Source organism: Solenopsis invicta, chromosome 12, assembly GCF_016802725.1.
Source record: "Solenopsis invicta isolate M01_SB chromosome 12, UNIL_Sinv_3.0, whole genome shotgun sequence".
NCBI lineage: Eukaryota > Metazoa > Arthropoda > Insecta > Hymenoptera > Formicidae > Solenopsis > Solenopsis invicta.
Window position 1 is genome coordinate 2,402,712 of NC_052675.1, and position 18,365 is coordinate 2,421,076.

Consider the following 18,365-nt stretch of genomic DNA (forward strand, 5'->3'; position numbering starts at 1 on the left):
AAGCATGACTTCGAGGCAGACCCGAGAAAGCAAACTACATTTTTGCTGAGAAAGGTAAATATGCATTGGAGAAAGATAGCAAGATAAAAATAGATTTAATAAGGTGCATCCGATCTAATTAACCTCGTTTCATTACCATATTCATGTGCACTTTGTAAATCATATCTTCTTATGACACTCGAAAAATTTTATACGTAGCACTCGTAGGAGTATAATATATAATAATATTGACTCTAATTAATGCAAAATATATATTTTTAACTGCATATATTCATTAATAATAGGCTTATTCAATGCATTTTTGCACCACGCGAAAGAATTCGGCAGAAAAATGTGTCGTTTGCCCCGCAAACCGAGATATTATTGACGATTCAGGTTACAGGTTAGGAAACCTGTCATACGCGTAATCATGATCGCACATCACATGGTGCATCACGTGACCGCATAGATGCTGATAGTGTAGTAGCGAGCGTCACACTGTGTCGAAAATGTGAAAGGGAGAATTCCTGAGGGCGACGACCAAGGAGACGTATCTTACAGAAAAATGTAGAGATTAGAATTTGCATCGCGATATCTTCGCTTGTACGGCACGGAGAGAAAAAATAAAAACACTTTTATATATGCAATTTTTCCCAAGCTATCGAATGAGACGACTTTGAACTTGATCGGTTCAGCCGTTGCTGAGATCTAATAATCTCGTTATGCTTGAACTCGCTGACTCGCGTAAAAGAGGCTTCGGTCTTTCTCGCTTTTTTTTTTTTTAATTGGCACGAGACGCGACCGCGCCTCTTGATGGAATAATAATTTGTGAAAATGCAATTTATCAACAATCATGATAAAAGTCTATTAAAATTACATGTAATGTGAATGTTGCATTTGCATAGGATACCATGTTCAATAACTGGAGTGCCAGTGAGGTAGCCACAAAAGGTATTAACATGCTCACGAAGAAAAGTCGAATATGTGAAATGCATTTTATAGACAGTGATATCATTAGACAAGATGTATTCGAAATGATGGATGGGTCGACTGTGGCAGTGCCCCGAAAGGTATCAAAGTTGAGGGAAGATGCTGTGCCATCAATTTTTGCATTAAAAAAAACCATCAGCGTGTATCACATAAATCCTGAATATGAGGAGAAACGACAGACACAATTGCAAACTGTAGTTGATTCTACATCACAGTCACATGAGAATGCTTCAAATAATGTACATCAAATGAATGAAGGTTTTAGCGAAGTGGAAACATGGACTATAATGAAAGAATCTCTCAAAAGTCTACATGTATAAATATTTCTTGTCGATAATATTGAATACTGTATAAATTTTTCTTTGTAACTGTTTTTTCTTTGCAATCTTTTCTTTTTTTTATTACTTTGTTCCTTCTTTTTACTCTCTTAATTATTTGAAGTGAAAATTGAGCTACTTTTTTATGAAGATCGAATAAATTTTTTACTGTTTTAAGAGTGAAATTCATTCGTTTTATTCTCGACAGTCTTGAAAGAATGAAAAATTCAAAAGCCCATTCATAAATTCTTATTTCTTTCAGGTGTTTTACTGTTGGATGAAATGAAAGTATCTAAAATATTAACATTTAATCGTAAAAACTTAGAAGTTGAAGGCTTCACGAATTTGGGGAAATACACTCCAAAACAAAAAGTTGGAAAAAGAGGAGATCATGCACAGGTCTTTATGTCCCAACCTTTTAAAGGCAAGTGGGTGCAGGCAGTAGGGTGCTTTCTCACTTCAGGAAGCGCATCTGGAATAGTTTTGCATCAACTCGTCATGGAATGTATCATTCTCCTTGAGAAAGCTGAATTCAAGGTCGATGCGGTGGCATCGGATGGAGCATCCTGGAATCGCTCTATGTGGGATAAATTCGGTGTGACAGCAGAGGAAATCAGTGTTCAGCACGTTGTTGATTCTGAACGACGCCTCTATTTTTTATCCGATTTCCCACATTTGATAAAATGTCTTCGAAATTTCTTTTCCAAGCACAATCGATATGACGGTATTTGGGTTAGCAGCAGAAAACATTTTTTTAAATTTTATACGAACGTGAAGTATCAATCAAGTTTTGATTAGTGCTTTTTCATTTCTTACAGACGCCAGATGGGATGGTGTCGTTAAAACATTGGTATGCTCTGCTTTGTATAGAAAATCCGAAAGCGTTTAATTTAAGAGTTAATTATAAATTAACGGAACATCACATAAAACCAGCTTACTACCAAAAAATGAACGTCGCGTTAGCATTTCAAGTACGTGTTTTTGATTTTAAATATACATGTACGTCTTAAGTAGTACAAAAATAATTCAACAATTTTGAATTCAAAACGAATTCGTAAAGAACTCTTATAAAAAATTTTTTGTAGGAATTTCTATTGAACTCATGTCAAATTTTTTTGTGGTAGTTGAGAAAGTATAAGCTTCTGCAGTATTAATTTGCTTTTTCAGTTCTTTGGAGTCGCTGATGATATGACATTGTTGCGAAATGATCACGCAGATCTTGCAGACTGTGATGGATCTATCAAATTTTGTACTCGAATTAAAGCACTGATTACAGCAATGAACAATCGAACACCCATGAATTCGTTAAAACCGGGCAATCAAATGTGGAATGTATATGAAACAAGATCTAATATCAATGCAACACTGTTCAAAAGTCTAAGATCATCTGTAAAAAATATGTCATAAAAAGGAAAACGACAAAAAAATTAACAAAAAATATGCTTGAACTTTTATTCACATAATCTTACTACTAATTTGTTGGTATTGTTTTTTTTATGTTTGATAATTTGATACTGAGCTATGAGAATTTGAAATTAGCATACTATATGTTTTTCGCAAGTGATCTTAGGTTTTTTTTAACTGTAATGTACGGTCATAAGAATTATTATACTAAGATCTTTTTCTACTTAAATAGGATATACAGGACTTCTTGAATTATCTGTGTGAATGGGAAAAGGAAGCCAAAGAAAAAAGTTATGAGTTTATAATGGATTCGACATGTTATTATGGTTTAAAAATAACTTTGCAAGCCGCCTTAGAACTTTCCACGTTTCTTATTGAAAAGCACAAATTTAAGTACTTAATGACTGCAAGACTTAACCAAGACAATTTGAAAGTACGTACATTACGTAACTTAAATCTGAAATGTGCACAGAATAATTTCCAAATAATTGTACGTTTTTTATTTCAGGGATTTTTTGGTATGATGCGTCATTGCTGTGGATCAAATGAGCACCCGGACTCTCAATTGTTTGTACAGATGTATAAACTAGTCTCTACGTACTCACTAGTGAAACCTGCGAGAGGTTGTAATGTTTCTGGTGGAGAACTGATGGATGTACTTTTAAGTATCAAGGACATAAATAACCCCAATGAACAGCAAGAACAGTGGCTGAATCAAATCGATACAATTTTAGATAGAGGTACAGATGTTGATATTCTTGTTAATGTTGTCCCCAAATTTGAAGATCATGATCATATGTATAGTACGTCCAATTATGTCTTATGTTATATAGCCGGATATGTTGCTAGGAAAGGTCAACGATTCACAACATTTGTGGAACATAAAAGATCTACTGTCTGCAAAGATTGTAAAGAAACGTTGGTGTTAGGGCCAAACGAAAAAATACCCGATACCCACCAGTTAATTCAATTAAGAAACAAGGGAAGTTTGAAACATCCATCAGATGAACTGGTCAATTTAATTTCTATTTTAGAGCATGGTACAATTAAAGCAACGCAAAATGGAGAAATTAATGCTAACACCCTATTTGACATAACGAATACAATACAAAAACTATCGCCTCTGCCTGCAGTTGGTTGTGAAAAGCATAAAAATGAAGTTACTCAGAAAATTATACGATTTTTTTTAACAACTAGTGCTTTCTTTGTAAAAAATCAAATGAAAACAACAATGCAGAACAAGAGCAAACCAGAGAACGGAGAAAACGTTCTAAGCTCAGTAAAGTAAGCGATACTCGCAATGTAGAGTCTGTAGTCTGTTCCGAACAAAATGCAGCATGTACCGAAGTAAAACTGAAACCTTCAAGAAAAAGAAAAAATCAAGCAGGAAATGAAATTATTAAACAAACAAATAAAAATTATAAAAAACAAAAAACGTAATTTTTAAATGTTCTATGTTTTTTAAGTATAAGTTGTTACTCAAGTTTATGTTGTTACATAAGTTTATGTTAATTTATGTATCTGTTAATGTATATGATGGTGATAAATAAAAATGGTGATAAATAAAATAAACATAGAAACGGATATTTAATGAACCACTAAGTTTATATTCTCTTATAATGAAAATGTACAATTATTTAAAAAAAGTTGAATAGATATATCAAATAAACTTTCATCGTACAGCATTAAGTAATTATAAAGACTTAAAGTTACTTCGATACAAATTGAAATATAAATCTCAGACCTTATATTAAACTATTTGATATCAGAGTAAATAAACAAATAGTCTTCAAAAATCAAAATTGATTATTGGTTTTCTTTAATGACTCGGTTGGTTCCATTTCACTTGTCAAATTTAATTATCGATGTAAAATCTTTAATTTCCTTAATTTCCTTGGATACACACTTATTTCATTCTTAAAATGTATATACAATTACAAGGAGTATAAATATATATACCATAAATATATATACAGTTAAAAAGAGTATAAATTAAACAGTATCTAATGTTTTCAAAATTTCATTTAAATTATTAATACTCGATACTTTAATATAGCTTAAAGGGCATAACCTCATCATCGATATAAATATTAATATGTAAATTTGGAAAGACAGCAATTTTTTTTCTTATGCTAAAATCACTTTCAACTTTCGTAAAACCAAAGAATTTGTCGTTTCCAGTCAAAAATCCCCAATCCGAAGAAGGCAGCTCCACTAAATTCAAGTGCTGTTGCAAATATTTAAATTTAATTTCATCTGATGCATGATATATTTCCGTGAAATTTTTTTCCATTATATCCCTAAAATGTAAGTTTTTGTATTAATTATTAATCAAATATACTATTTCATAATTATTATGTACTTTTTAATAATATAACCTCTCTGTCGCTTGTTTGACGCAACTTCTATTTTCCATTTCCGATTATTGAACTCAGCTTGTAACACGATGTACACAATTTACGATTAGTTTTCAATTAATATTACTTTGTTGTTAAAAATGTTGCAATAAAAATGATATTTTCCAACATTTTCTTTTAAAATCGGAGTAACAGCTGGCATCTCGTATATGATCTCGTGTATGCGATGTATGCGTGATCGTGAATTCATCACATTTTGCATGTGTGAGAGGCTTTTAAAGATGGCGACCATCGGTAAGAAGTTATTCCGTTTAGCGTACTTCCTTCCAATAAGGTACATAAATCTGGAACACTTTTGCTTCGCGCGCGCTATCGAATTCGGCCTCCTATTTTCCTACTCCATGGAATTTGCACGGCGCGACGGTCTGAATTCGTTGCACCGCGTGTACATACACTGCAAAAAACAAATGTGTTATTTTAGCTAAAACGTCTTTTTACACATTTGATAAATAACACATTTGATTTTTGCAACGTATGTACACGCGCTGCGGCGAATTCAGATTGTCGCGCCGTGCAAATTCAAACAGCGACGCGTCATCTGTCCCGCCGCGCGCTCTTGCCTACGAGCTAGGCGCGATGGCGCGGCGTCATCGCACATTGGCTCATATGTTTTATTTTATAATTTGATAATTATAGCGAATATCGCAAAATGGTATAAGACTTTTTTGTCCCTTTTTATCTCTTTTAAGTTGTCAAAGCGGTAAGTTCCCTAGTTCCTGGACACCCTGTATATATATTTATAAATTTGTTAATAGTGCTCATGTCTGATTTAGAAAACTTCTTTTATATCTCATTATTGGAATTGGAGGAACTTAAGAAATAATTAAGCACGGTGGTTTACCAAATTGCTCATAACTAAAAATTATTAAATATTTTGTCACAAAATGCGGTGAAAATACAATTCAATATCTATGGAATTGTGTTAATTAAAATTGCTGTCGTATCTCCATAAATCTCGAAAAAACTGTTTTTCTGCCTTCAAGTTTTTTTCCTTCAAATTAACATTTGTATATACATATCAATCGTGTATACATTTTTTTTGGGTACATTTTTTTAAGATATTTAGTTTATTATATCTACGTTTCAATCATATTTATTATTTAAAAAAAACGTGAGATTATATTTGCGCGTGCTTTAATTTGTTCTGAATATTAATAAGTAATTTTATTCATGTTTTTAGAGATATGCAGTGACTCGGAGACAAACGTTCTTAATGAAGGTAGCCCATACAGCACAGAAAATTGCAGCAACATTGCAGCAATGTTGCAATGTTGCAGATTGCAATGTAATATTACGGAGACATTGCAGAAACATAAATTAACAATATGCCTGCAACGTCTCATGGCATATGCCAGTAATATTCCGGAAACATTGCAATGTCATAATTTTTTAATATTTATATCAATAGATGAAATAGGTCCATATATGAAAAAACCTCGATCTACAGCCCAATGAACAAACAATATTTGTTAATTGTATTTTTAATAAAAATTTTTTCATATTTAATTTAATTGTTGTATTATATTGATATATATTTTCTAATTACATTTTTATTTAAACAAATTACAGAAAAGTTATTCCAAATGCTATTCTGTATTTGCGAAATTAGTAAAAAAAACTATAATTTTATATTTGTCTATATAAATTCTGAGCTTTAATTATATATTTCATTTTTTCGATAACGTATATTGACCTGATCTACCAGTTATATACATATATCAGCATAAAGTGTTTACAGGTCATCATGAGGGATCAATTCGCAGCGATCACGGAAGTCAAGCAACGTTCACCAGAGTCGCGACTTGGACGGGTAACCGCTTAGAAATTTCCGAAAAAGATTTGAAAGATTTTTTTTGCGAAAAATGTTTTTTTTAAATGTTACACAAATATTGTTTTGTTCATTTGAATTATGTGGTGTAATAATATTTATGTGAATATTTTGGAAAAATGGGATGTTTCAATGCAATATTTCAAAAAGCGGACATCTTAATGTTGCTGCAATCTTCCAACAATGTTGCAGCAATGTTTCGCATTCAAAATGCAATATTACAATGTTTCAATGAAATCATACTGCAATGTTCCTAGAATCTCTCTGTGCTGTATGGGAGCAATGGAGAAAAAGAAGAAGCAGAAGTAACTAGTAAAATAACATTCATTTATAAGTCTAAAATATTTTTTGTACTGTAATATGGCGCCCCTCCACCGTGCCGCCACTCCACGCTGGGACCGTACATACCACCGTACGCAAGCCGAGCACGTGCGTGCACCCGTCTAACCTCGCAATCACGTGCGTGCGCCCGTCTAACCTCGCGATCACGTGCCACCATGCGCGCCTGGCGCGCCACGGCGTTCGGCAAGCGTTCCCACTCCGGCCGACCCAGTCGTGCGCGCTGATTGGTGCGTCCAACCGCGCGGAACGATATATAAGCCGGCAGTGGGAAGCCAAAGTCAGATCACTCCGAGCCACCAATTTCACACCTATTCCTCTCTTGCGCCGGATAACTTCGACGCTTCCTAGCTTGGGCATTCTCGAGCACCTCCTTGGGAACAGATATTCTCGTTTCAACCATCTCGTGCATACTCGTCGTTCCTAGTGGCTGGGCAGGGCTGGATTTACTATAGGGACTTAATGGGCTATAGTCCAGGGTGGCAAAATATAGGGGCGGCAAAATATGGAGACACGACGCGCCGCAGCATGTCATGCCGCGGCGCGTCGTGCCGCAAGACCGCGTTTCAGAGGCGGCATACGGCTGAGGTTCAATCGTACGCCGCGGTGTGTTGTGCCCACCGAAACCCTATCTCACAAGAGAAGTTAGACCTCGATTATTACATATATGAGATCGAGCCCGGCGGCCGGCAATCGGCAACGATATTTACGATACGTGAGAATTAGCGTGCGACAATATTATATCCATTTGTGTTTCATATTTTATGTTTTATCTTTTGTATTTTAAAATCAAATAAATTTCTTGATTAGTATATATAAATTTTAGTTATTAATCGCAGTTTTTTACATCCTTTTCCTTTTACTTCCTTTTTTATAATTTGCATTAGATTGCTGTCGCAGCCTTCAATTTCTTTTTAAATATTATATAAGAAACATGAGTGACGGACGAATACGGTTAAGTGAAAGTCAGTACAAGAAACGTAGGTTGGATAAGGCTGAGAGAGAACGTAGTATCGTAGAAAAAACTCTTAAAATTGATAGTTTCTTTAATCAACCGAAAGTTGTTAATCAACTAAATAACTTTGAAAAACCAGCCATTTCCATTGCTGATTCTTCAAAATAGCTCCTTCCCATTACTGGTTCGGATAATATCAAAGAAATTGTACCAACAGCTTGTGACATAGACCCTAATTCTAATTTCACCTCAAAGTCCGCAGAGCCAACTACTTCGTCTTCTATTACTAATATCAATCAAAGTAATAATTTGGCAGTTAATTCTAATGTGATTGTAAAGGATCCAGCTTTATGGATAATAAACGATGCTACACGTAAATACGTTTTGCAGCATGGAATTAACCAAGATCATGTTCATGATAAAAATTTTGATTTTTCCCGCTCAAAGAGACGGTGTGGTAAGCAATATCGATATTTAAATGAATCTTTATTTAAAACCCAACTTGTCAATGGCCAAATAGTAAAGCGATCGTATTTAATGTACTCAGAAAGTTCTGGTTCAGTGTTTTGTGTTCCTTGTCAATTATTTGGTGGAACTACAAAAATAGCAAAAGAAGGATTTGACGACTGGAAGCATGGCAATGATGCATTAAAAAATCACGAGAATTCTTTTGAACACAAGTCGTGTGTTTTAGAAATGAAAATGAGATCAAACACTCTTGGAAAAATTGATACACATTTTTCTTGTCAAATAGACACAGAGAAAAAGTACTGGCGCAACGTTTTAAAACGGGTTGTAGCCACTGTCCGTGCTTTGGTAACTGCAGGTTTACCTTTAAGAGGTCATATCGAGAAGTTTGGTTCGTCAAGCAGTGGTAACTTTATAATGTGTCTTAAACTTATTTCTGAATTCGATCCTTTTTTGGCAGAGCATATAGCTAAGTACGGTAATCCAGGTCAAGGCCACACTTCGTATTTATCTTCTACTACATATGAACATTTCGTTAAGTTAATGGCTGAAGAAGTAACGAAACAAATAATTAAAGAATTAAAGAGTGCCAAGTATTTTTCTATTATAGTAGATTCAAGTCCAGACATATCTCATACTGATCAACTTGCAGTGATTGTGAGATATGTTTTGGAAAATGGACATCCTGTAGAGAGGTTTCTGTGTTTTGGTCCGAATGCTGGTCATAAATCAATCGAACTGTTTGATGCTGTTGTCACTGTGCTTGTGAGTTTTGATATCGATATTGCAAATTGTAGAGGTGAATCATATGATAATGCCATGAATATGTCTGGAAAATATGCCGGATTACAAGCTAGAATTAATGAAATTTCTCCAAATGCTGTATACTCTCTCTGCTCAGCTCATTCCCAGAATTTAGTTGGAGAACATGCAGCAAGTTGTTGTAAAAAAAGTAATGACTTTTTTTTTCTTCTTCAAAATTTGTACGTATTTTTTTCAAGTTCTACTTATCGCTGGGAAATATTACAGAGACATTTAACACAACGTGAAAACAGAACTCTAAACGGCTTGTCACAAACACGATGGCTAGCCCGTTATGACGCGTGTCAGAGTCTTAATAAAGATTGGAACGAAGTGATTGAGGCTCTTACATCAATTGTGGAAGATGAAACAGAAAAATCTTGTACTCGATGTGAAGCTTCAGGTATCTTCCGACAACTACAACGTCTTGAAACAGCTATTCTTTCTTCAGTATGGGATAATTTATTACAGAGATTTTATTTTTCTAGCAAGAAGCTCCACAGCTGACATTGATCTTTATACTGTAGCAGAACTATACGGTTCACTAATAAACTATGTTGAAAGTATTAGGAAAACTTTTGATACCTACGAAAATGCTGCTCTTAAAAAATCATTTGTTACAGAGTATGAAGATATATCGAAAAGAAAAAAGATAAGAAAACTCCAAGACAATGAATCACGAAATTTTGAAACCGAATTTATTGGGCGAGAAAACTTTAAAATCAGTACTTTTTATGTCATAATTGATAGAATAGTTGCAGAGTTAGAACGTCGAAAAGCAGTCTATGAAAAGTTAAGCACGAGTTTTGGTTTTTTAACTAAAGGAATTACAATGGATGATAAAACTATTGCTAAAAATGCTGCCAGATTAAGTAATGAATACAAAGAAGACTTGCCAGATTCAGAATCGTTTCAAAATGAATGTCTCCATTTCTTTGGATTTTTAAAACATTTAAATGAACTTCCAAGCACTATTCGAGAGATCTGCAAAATGATTTACGATAAAGGCCTCCAAGAAATATATCCTTACATTAATATCGTACTTAGAATCTTCTTATGCATAGCTGTAACAAACTGTTCAGCAGAAAGATCTTTCTCAGTATTACGGCGCGTCAAAAATTATCTCCGATCTACGATGTGTGATGAACGTCTCAACTATTCAGCAGTTCTTACAATTGAGTCAGAAATCGCAAAACGTATAAATTATGATGATATAATTGATTCATTTGCTAATGCTCAGTCGCGTAGAAAGGTAATAAAATAAGTAATAATTGAAGAAGTAATTCACAATTAAAGAACCTTCATTTAACAAGTATTTTATTGTCAAAATCAACATTTTAATTAAAAATTAAACTATAATAAAATCAAATAAAAAAATAAACTTTAAAAATTAAAAAAAAAATTAAAAAACAAGAAAACACAAAAAAACAAAAAACCGGAGTGTGAAGTCCTATCGTGCAGCCTTCTCGTGGGACACTCTGAGTGGTATTTAATAATTCATTTAATATAATAAATAATCAATTATAATACCAGCTAATGCGCGTAGGTTTTTTTGCAATATTATACAGAGTGACCCAAAAAATCTGCCCATGCCCTCATGGGTTGATAGAGCAAGTAAAACTGAGAAGAAAAGTCCTTTACCATTTTTCGAAATTCGCAATAGTTAACGAGATAAAAATTAATTAAAGTCGGCGAATGAAGGCGTACTTTTCCTACCCCACCGCGCGCGGGACCGCCTAGCCGTCACCAAGCTCTTGGCTCGGCGACAGCCAGGCGGTCCCCCCCGCGCGCGGTAGTTGCTGCTTTACTCCCTCCTCGCCGCGCCGCCTGGTCCTAGCTTGGTAACGGCTAGGCGATCCCGCGCGCGGCGGGTAGGGAAAGTACGTCTTCATTCGCCGACTTTAATTAATTTTTATCTCGTTAACTATTGCGAATTTCGAAAAATGGTAAAGGACTTTTCTTCTCAGTTTTACTTTCTCTATCAACCCATGAAGGCATGGGCAGATTTTCTGGGTCACCCTGTATATACAAGTTGACAAGTTATATCCTAATATTAACCTATTAAAAGCTGTTACATTTGGAATTTATTTTACACAGGCATTAGAGTTGTTAAGTTAAAAGTTGTTACACTTAGGAATCATCATGTTCAGGTCGCGTTATGCATTTCTTATAAAAATTCTAATTTTCACTGTACAAGGGGCGGCTGCTACTTTTCAGCCCCAAGCGGCAAAATACGTAAATCCGCGCCTGTGGCTGGGAATACTCGGTCAATTCCATCCGGCTTCCGCGACGGGTATTTTCGTCGTTCCCGCGGTCGAGTATACTCGGCCAATAGAAACCGTCCATTCCGCACGTCCGTTCTCGGGGATTCTCGAGACCAACACCGTCGTCGGGGATACTCGACACCGTCCCCTGGTACACGGTTCCATAGTAAACTGAACCTCACGAGGTGACAACGCGGGGTGAGATCACTTAGATCTTTACTGTCGACTCACCTCGCGCATCGCGGAACCGTCCGCTGCGCTGCGTGCCGGCGATTCCGCGATCGCGACTGGCCGTTGCGCGGGCCAATCACGGCCCGTTTAACCGTATCTCGAATTTGCCGCCTCACGGCAACTCCGCTTACTGCCTCTGAGAATATTGTGAATAATACAAGTCCGTCCGTATAATTCTCTTTTATTGTACGAATTCGTCTGTCTTATTGCATTATCCGTTTATCCAAGACAGTTTATTTCTGCTTACAACCTCCGTGCAAGTTTTGGATTTAATTGTTCATTTACGCGATTTAATCGAACGCTCTCAATGTTTATTTTCTGTATATTTGAGTTATCTTAAGAATATATTTGCACTTTATACTTTTATACCAAATCACGAAGGTTATTATTTTGCAAACCCTGGCATTCGGTGAGCATATCCGAGCAACCTATCCCGGCATCCCGCAATGAAAAGTACCAGCGTTACAGTACAAAAGTTAAAAAAAACCATGAAAACTAAGCTGTAACTGCAAAAATTTAATCTATTAATACTTTTGAGTGCAATGGATTTCAAACCCGACCTGAAATTCATGACGCCACATGTTTGAATCGTCCAACCAAAACTCAACTTAAAAAATAAGCAAATTAAAATTTCTTGAAGAATTAAACTGCTTCTTGTTTTCTTTCAAGTAAAATCTTTATTGAATTCAATACTTTGTTTTATAAAATGAGAATTGTCTTTCTCTTCTGTGTTATTTAGCGTGTTATAAAAAAATTTCATATATATATAATTCTTTTTATAAATATTTTGTGCACACACACACACACACACACACACACACACACACACACACGCACACGCACACGCACGCGCACACCCACCCATGCACCCACCCACCCACCCATGCACGCACGCGCGCATGCACGCACGCGCGCACGCACGCACGCATATATATTTTATGACATCCTATTTCATTTTCGAACGAAATACGCGGCAATGATAGAATTAAGCAGGAATCCTTGAAAAAACAGCAGTCGCCGGTTACACCGAAGCCTGCTGCTACCACCGTCACTACCACCATAAACATTGATTCCGAGGATGACTTTGATATCGATGCTATTTAATATTTGTCACAATGTTTGTAACGTTGAGATTGACAGGAATTATGAGATAAATTTATTTCAGCTGTAATTCACGAGACGTTTTTGCACTAACTCATTTCAAACTGCAAACGGCATTCGATTATTTGAAATACGCGTTCTATCTATTTTAAATTTTGCTATTATTGCTGCTAACCGCAACGCGTCATTAATCATTCTTTTTTTTCTTTTTCTCTCCAACAAAATCGTGCAAATGCAATCTCAAGTTATACGCAAATAGATATATGATTTTTATTGTTTTAGGCTGATGAGAACGACATAATTAAACAATGCCGTTTACAGAATGAAGAAAAAAGGAAGAGAGAAAAAAAAATTTTAATCCTTCCTAAAAGTTTAGCGTGATTTATTTATATTACAGTATATTTGCAATACTTTTAATTGTTTTAACGATGCAAGTATGCATTTATTAAAAAATCGTTATTTCTTTATTTCTAATATTCATTGATTGTTGTTGAAACATTATAATGGTGCGCGTATATCTTGAAATGCATCTCTTTCAGATAAAAAGAAGACATTCTTTTTTGTATTTACTTACTCCAATTATTATTCAAATAAATGGTTTATTGCAATGGTCATTCGATGTGTTTTTGCTTTTCGCAACTAAATGGAAAAATATGTTATCCGATGTTAGTGCGAATATTAAGTTTGTTGATTAATTAGAAATAGTAATAAAGAATTTATAGTAAATCTTAACTCAAGCTCTGATTCATATATTTTTATATACTATTACGCACTGTTTGCAAGATCTGTCTAACAGCAGCCGTGACATTTGTTCAAATTCAAATAAGTATATGGTTACATTACGGTAATGTAACGTAACATAGCGTAAATTAGCTAGTCTCACAAGTGTCCATTCTTTGAAACAGACAGCAGCCGTATACGTATTTGCAGATAAAAATGGACAGAATGTGTATAGGGGAGACCGGGGCTATTTGTTAGACCTTTTCTTCTTTTGTCTCTCCTGAGTTCTATATTCGTTAAAAAAAAAAGAAAACATAGGACGGTTTGAAAGGTTGAACCTTCCCCTTCACAATGCCGGTATAGATAGAACATGAAAGTGTACTTGCTTTGAAGTACACCCAAAGACTTTGGTTCTGTCTATAGGGAAATTTTCGAAACTGAGAAGTCACCACTTTCTACATACTTGCATTTCATGATTAATGAAACGACTAGAGCTTATTGATCATTATGTTAATCATGAACTGTAAGTATGTAGAAAGATAGTGACTTCTCAGTTGGGAAAATTTTCCCATGTACAGAATCAAAATCTTTGGGTGTATGTACATATAAAAATGTCGACCAATGCCAAGAATTACAAATAGTCTCAAGCCCGGTAATTCGTAACTAGTACAGGAATATCCCGAAATTTGTATTTTAATTTGAAAGTCTATAAAAGCACTGTTGTTAAGACTTTTTTTCATTTAAAAAAAGATATACGTATAAAAAAAAATGCAAACATATACGTTCGCATGTCTTTTTATGCCATCGGTGTGACAGATTTCCTAACCTAACAAGTGTCAATCTTTATCGCTTTATAACTTTTTACCTGCTTAAAAGCGACGATTTTATATTCATATTCATGTTCTATCTACTAAAATACACAATATTATCAAGTTTGAACTAAATCAATGAAGAACTTCAGTTTACCTCAATGCTTAACGTAGCGTAGACGTTCGTAACGCAGTCAACGTAAGGTTAGGGTTACCCATAGGCGCTGCAATCAGTATTAACAAATCGCTCCGGTGCTCGATATTACAAATAGCCCCAACGTCAACTGTACGCATTATTGCGTATGATCGACAAAAATAGACATTACACAGCAAAAAGTAAACATTAAATATTTCAAATACATTCAACTGGACACGATACATTCAAAGTTTTAAAAAAAATCTTATTATCTTACTTAAATTTTAAAGAAATACTTCGACTATTGCAAAATACATTTTTCACTACTACGACTTCAATATTATAATATTGCCAACAAAATTTTGTTAGCAACATCGTTAGGACGTGTTTACAGTGTTTAAAGTAAATTTTTAATATGTACCCATGAAAAGATATATCCATTTATCGAATTACCCTGTCTAATAATTTGCCCCAGTCTCCCCTATGTATTTGCAGATAGAAACGGATAGGATGCGTATGTATTCAATTGCAGACAGAAATGGACAGTATGCATATGTATCCAATTGCAGACAGAAAAGGACAGGGTACGTACATATCCAATTGCAGTCAGAAATGGACAGGATGTGTATACGCATTCACAGACAGAAACAGAGACAATTGGCATTTGTCTATCCGTTTTTACGGACAGAAGCCGATAGATTGCGAAATGCATTCTGTCGGTTTCTGTCTGTAATTACGGATTAAGAAACGCATAGTAAAGCTGACAAATACGGATAGGATACGTTTTCAGTCCGTTTCTATCCGTAATTTTTACCAGGGATGTCTCGTCACTGATACTATATTAAATAATAATTGAGAATACCACTATTATCTCGTCAATGCTATTATAAATAATAATTGAGAATACTACTAATTTCAATTTCAAAAACATGTAAAAATTATTCATTTATATAATTATAATAGCCCGTATAGAGATATAAAAAAATAAATAATTAATTTATTCTTGTTTATTTATTATATTACACACGCTCGCGCAAACACACAAACACACGCACGCACGTACGCAAATGGATCATTTTTGATATTTTATTTGGTTACAAGACAATAATTCATGTTTTTAGCAAATATACGACAAAAGCACAGCATCATTATCTTTTTTTATTATCATCATGTTGCTCTTATATTGTCGAAAACAATTGATAAAGCAAAATGTTTTCCAGAAATAGAAATCATTTTGTTAGCAACAGAATGAGCAACAGTTGCTTTCCGTTTACTTTAAATTTCCTGACATAAAATGTCACAAATCTGCTCTCATGTTGTTGAATATGTATGACTATGCGTTACGTTTTCATCAAATACACAAAAATTTATGCTCAGCATTAAGTTGCCTGATTTTGCAAAACATCCTTGGTTATCAGAGAACTTTTAATAAGCGAGCGGCTAACGCTTATGCTTTATAGTGATTCCTGCATTCAAATCTCAGGATACAAGCAAACCCCATCTTATTTGCCTTGTCTTGTCTCATCTTCCCCTATATATTTTAAAAGCGCATCTTTCTAAACGTATATTCTCGTTTTATTTAGTTCAACTCGATAACTTTAGATAGAAATTTTCAAATTTAGAAGGATGGAGATCGATCTTTAGAAACACAGAATATTGTACCTCTTGTTCTACGCTGCACCATGAAAATGGCTCGAACCAGAGCCGAAACAATAGTATTATGTAACTAAATAGCACAGTTTATTTCTTATTAGTTTTCTATTATTTTACAAAATTATAGTTTGAGTTTTAATGATAATCGGACACTAACTTTTGCACTCAATCAATATAAATAATAAATAATAAAGCAAAATCGATTTCCATTTCTTACCTGCCTCTTTCTGTGTTGCGGTTTTTCCCGGTGGGCTGCCTGCTATTTCTATTCTTATTAAAATACTCCTCGTCAATTTCGCTTTCTATATGCGATTCATTATCTTTGGGCCCGCCATCTGGAATATCGTGCTTTCGTGTTTCTCTACTTTTTCTTCGTGTTCTAGCATGATGTCCATGATCACTCGATCCGTATCCTGAATTCATTTCAAAAACACCATACATTCTTTTCATCAACGCTTTATTTTCGTCAATGAAGTGTTCTATTCGTTCTCTGCAACACAAATAGTTTAATTATTTTACAATTTATAATAGCTAATTACACCTTAACGTGAATTTCTCCACTAATAAGTTCTACTTAATATTTTGTTACAATTTTTTTTACATGTTTTGAATCTTATCATTAAAGGTTTCAAAACTGTAAAAAGTTTTTAAATCTGAAGTTAAAATATAGAACGATATACATTGACTACCGAACAACATCTTTATAAAGTGACAAATGTGAATTTCATTTCTTTGGCAGTATTTTGTTTTATTGTATAAAATTTTATTTTATATGCAGGCATAATGCTGGAGTCACGGATGAACTCACTCGACGTCGGTACTGCAGATTTTTTTTCGACGGAGAGTCGAAAGGTTCGCGGTCGTGCGCGGAATGAAGGGTAAGGGCCTGCGTCAAATAGAAGAATATAAGATATTAGGAATAAGAATTAAAAGAAGGAAGTTAAGTGAACGCCATTTTTGGCCTCGACCGACACCTATGTCATTTATTAGAAATTGTTTATGGAATCCTCTAATAGCAGAAAAAAAAATTATTTGTCACTCAGGCACAGGAAAAATTACAAAAAATCAAAATTTATGATTGATGCTAAAGTAGTCATATGAGTGTTTTTAAGCATTATATTAAAATAAAAGTAATTGCAAATTTATATTCAAAAAGGTTAGTAATAAATGTAGAGAGCATGAGATTTTGGTTTGCATAATATATAAGATATCCAAAAATTCTTGGATCCCTTGAATATTACTAGCCTGCAAAAATATACAATTTTATTGTGGATGTAATAAAACGACATTATTTTTATAGATGTTTGCGTGCTGAACACGAACCTGTTGTCGAAATTTAGCTATCTCGTTACGATTTTGAGAAAAATAATATCAAAGAGATAAAAAAACGATGATTTTGAAAGTTTTCATGGTGTTATAGCATCCACAGCAAAATGTTTTTCTAAATTCTGTTTACGCCATGTGAAGGTATGAATTTTAGTTTTAAAATGTAACGATATGCCCCTCCACCGTCCGTGCGCCTCCGTTCCGTCCACCGAACACCGAACGCCGAGTGTAGCCGAGGACCACGTGCACGCACAACCGAACTTCGCCGTGTAACCACGCGGCGACACGCGCGCCGACCGTGGCGGTCCGTAACGCTCCCACTCCGGCTCAACCGACCGAGCGCGCGGATTGGCTTGCTCAGCCGCGCGTTCAGATATATAAGCCGGCAGTGGGAACGCACAAGTCAGATCCGTCAGTCTATCCGACCCGTCCACAAGACCGAGCATTCTCGATCGCTCCTTAAAGACGAGCATTCTCGTCGCACTCCGATATCCTCGACGGGCATTCCCGTCGCTACCCTCGGCCGAGTATCCTCGACCAGCCGTCTTGACGAGCATTCTCGTCATCATCACCGGCCGAGCATTCTCGACCAATCCCGTCCGAGATCCTCGACGAGCATACTCGTCA

The 18,365-nt window shown here is 35.1% G+C and overlaps 1 protein-coding gene across 1 annotated transcript in view; it reads right to left on the reverse strand.

Annotated features, from left to right (window-relative positions):
• Nucleotides 1-17,985, reverse strand: part of LOC113005542 (protein spaetzle 3-like) — a 74,763-nt gene extending 56,778 nt beyond the window's left edge. Inside the window, exon 1 of the mRNA XM_039455879.1 lies at nucleotides 16,630-17,985. Coding sequence (XP_039311813.1) covers nucleotides 16,630-16,862 — 233 coding nt within the window. The 5' untranslated portion in view covers nucleotides 16,863-17,985. The remainder of the gene's footprint in view (nucleotides 1-16,629) is intronic.
• Nucleotides 17,986-18,365: the final 380 nt, after the last annotated feature.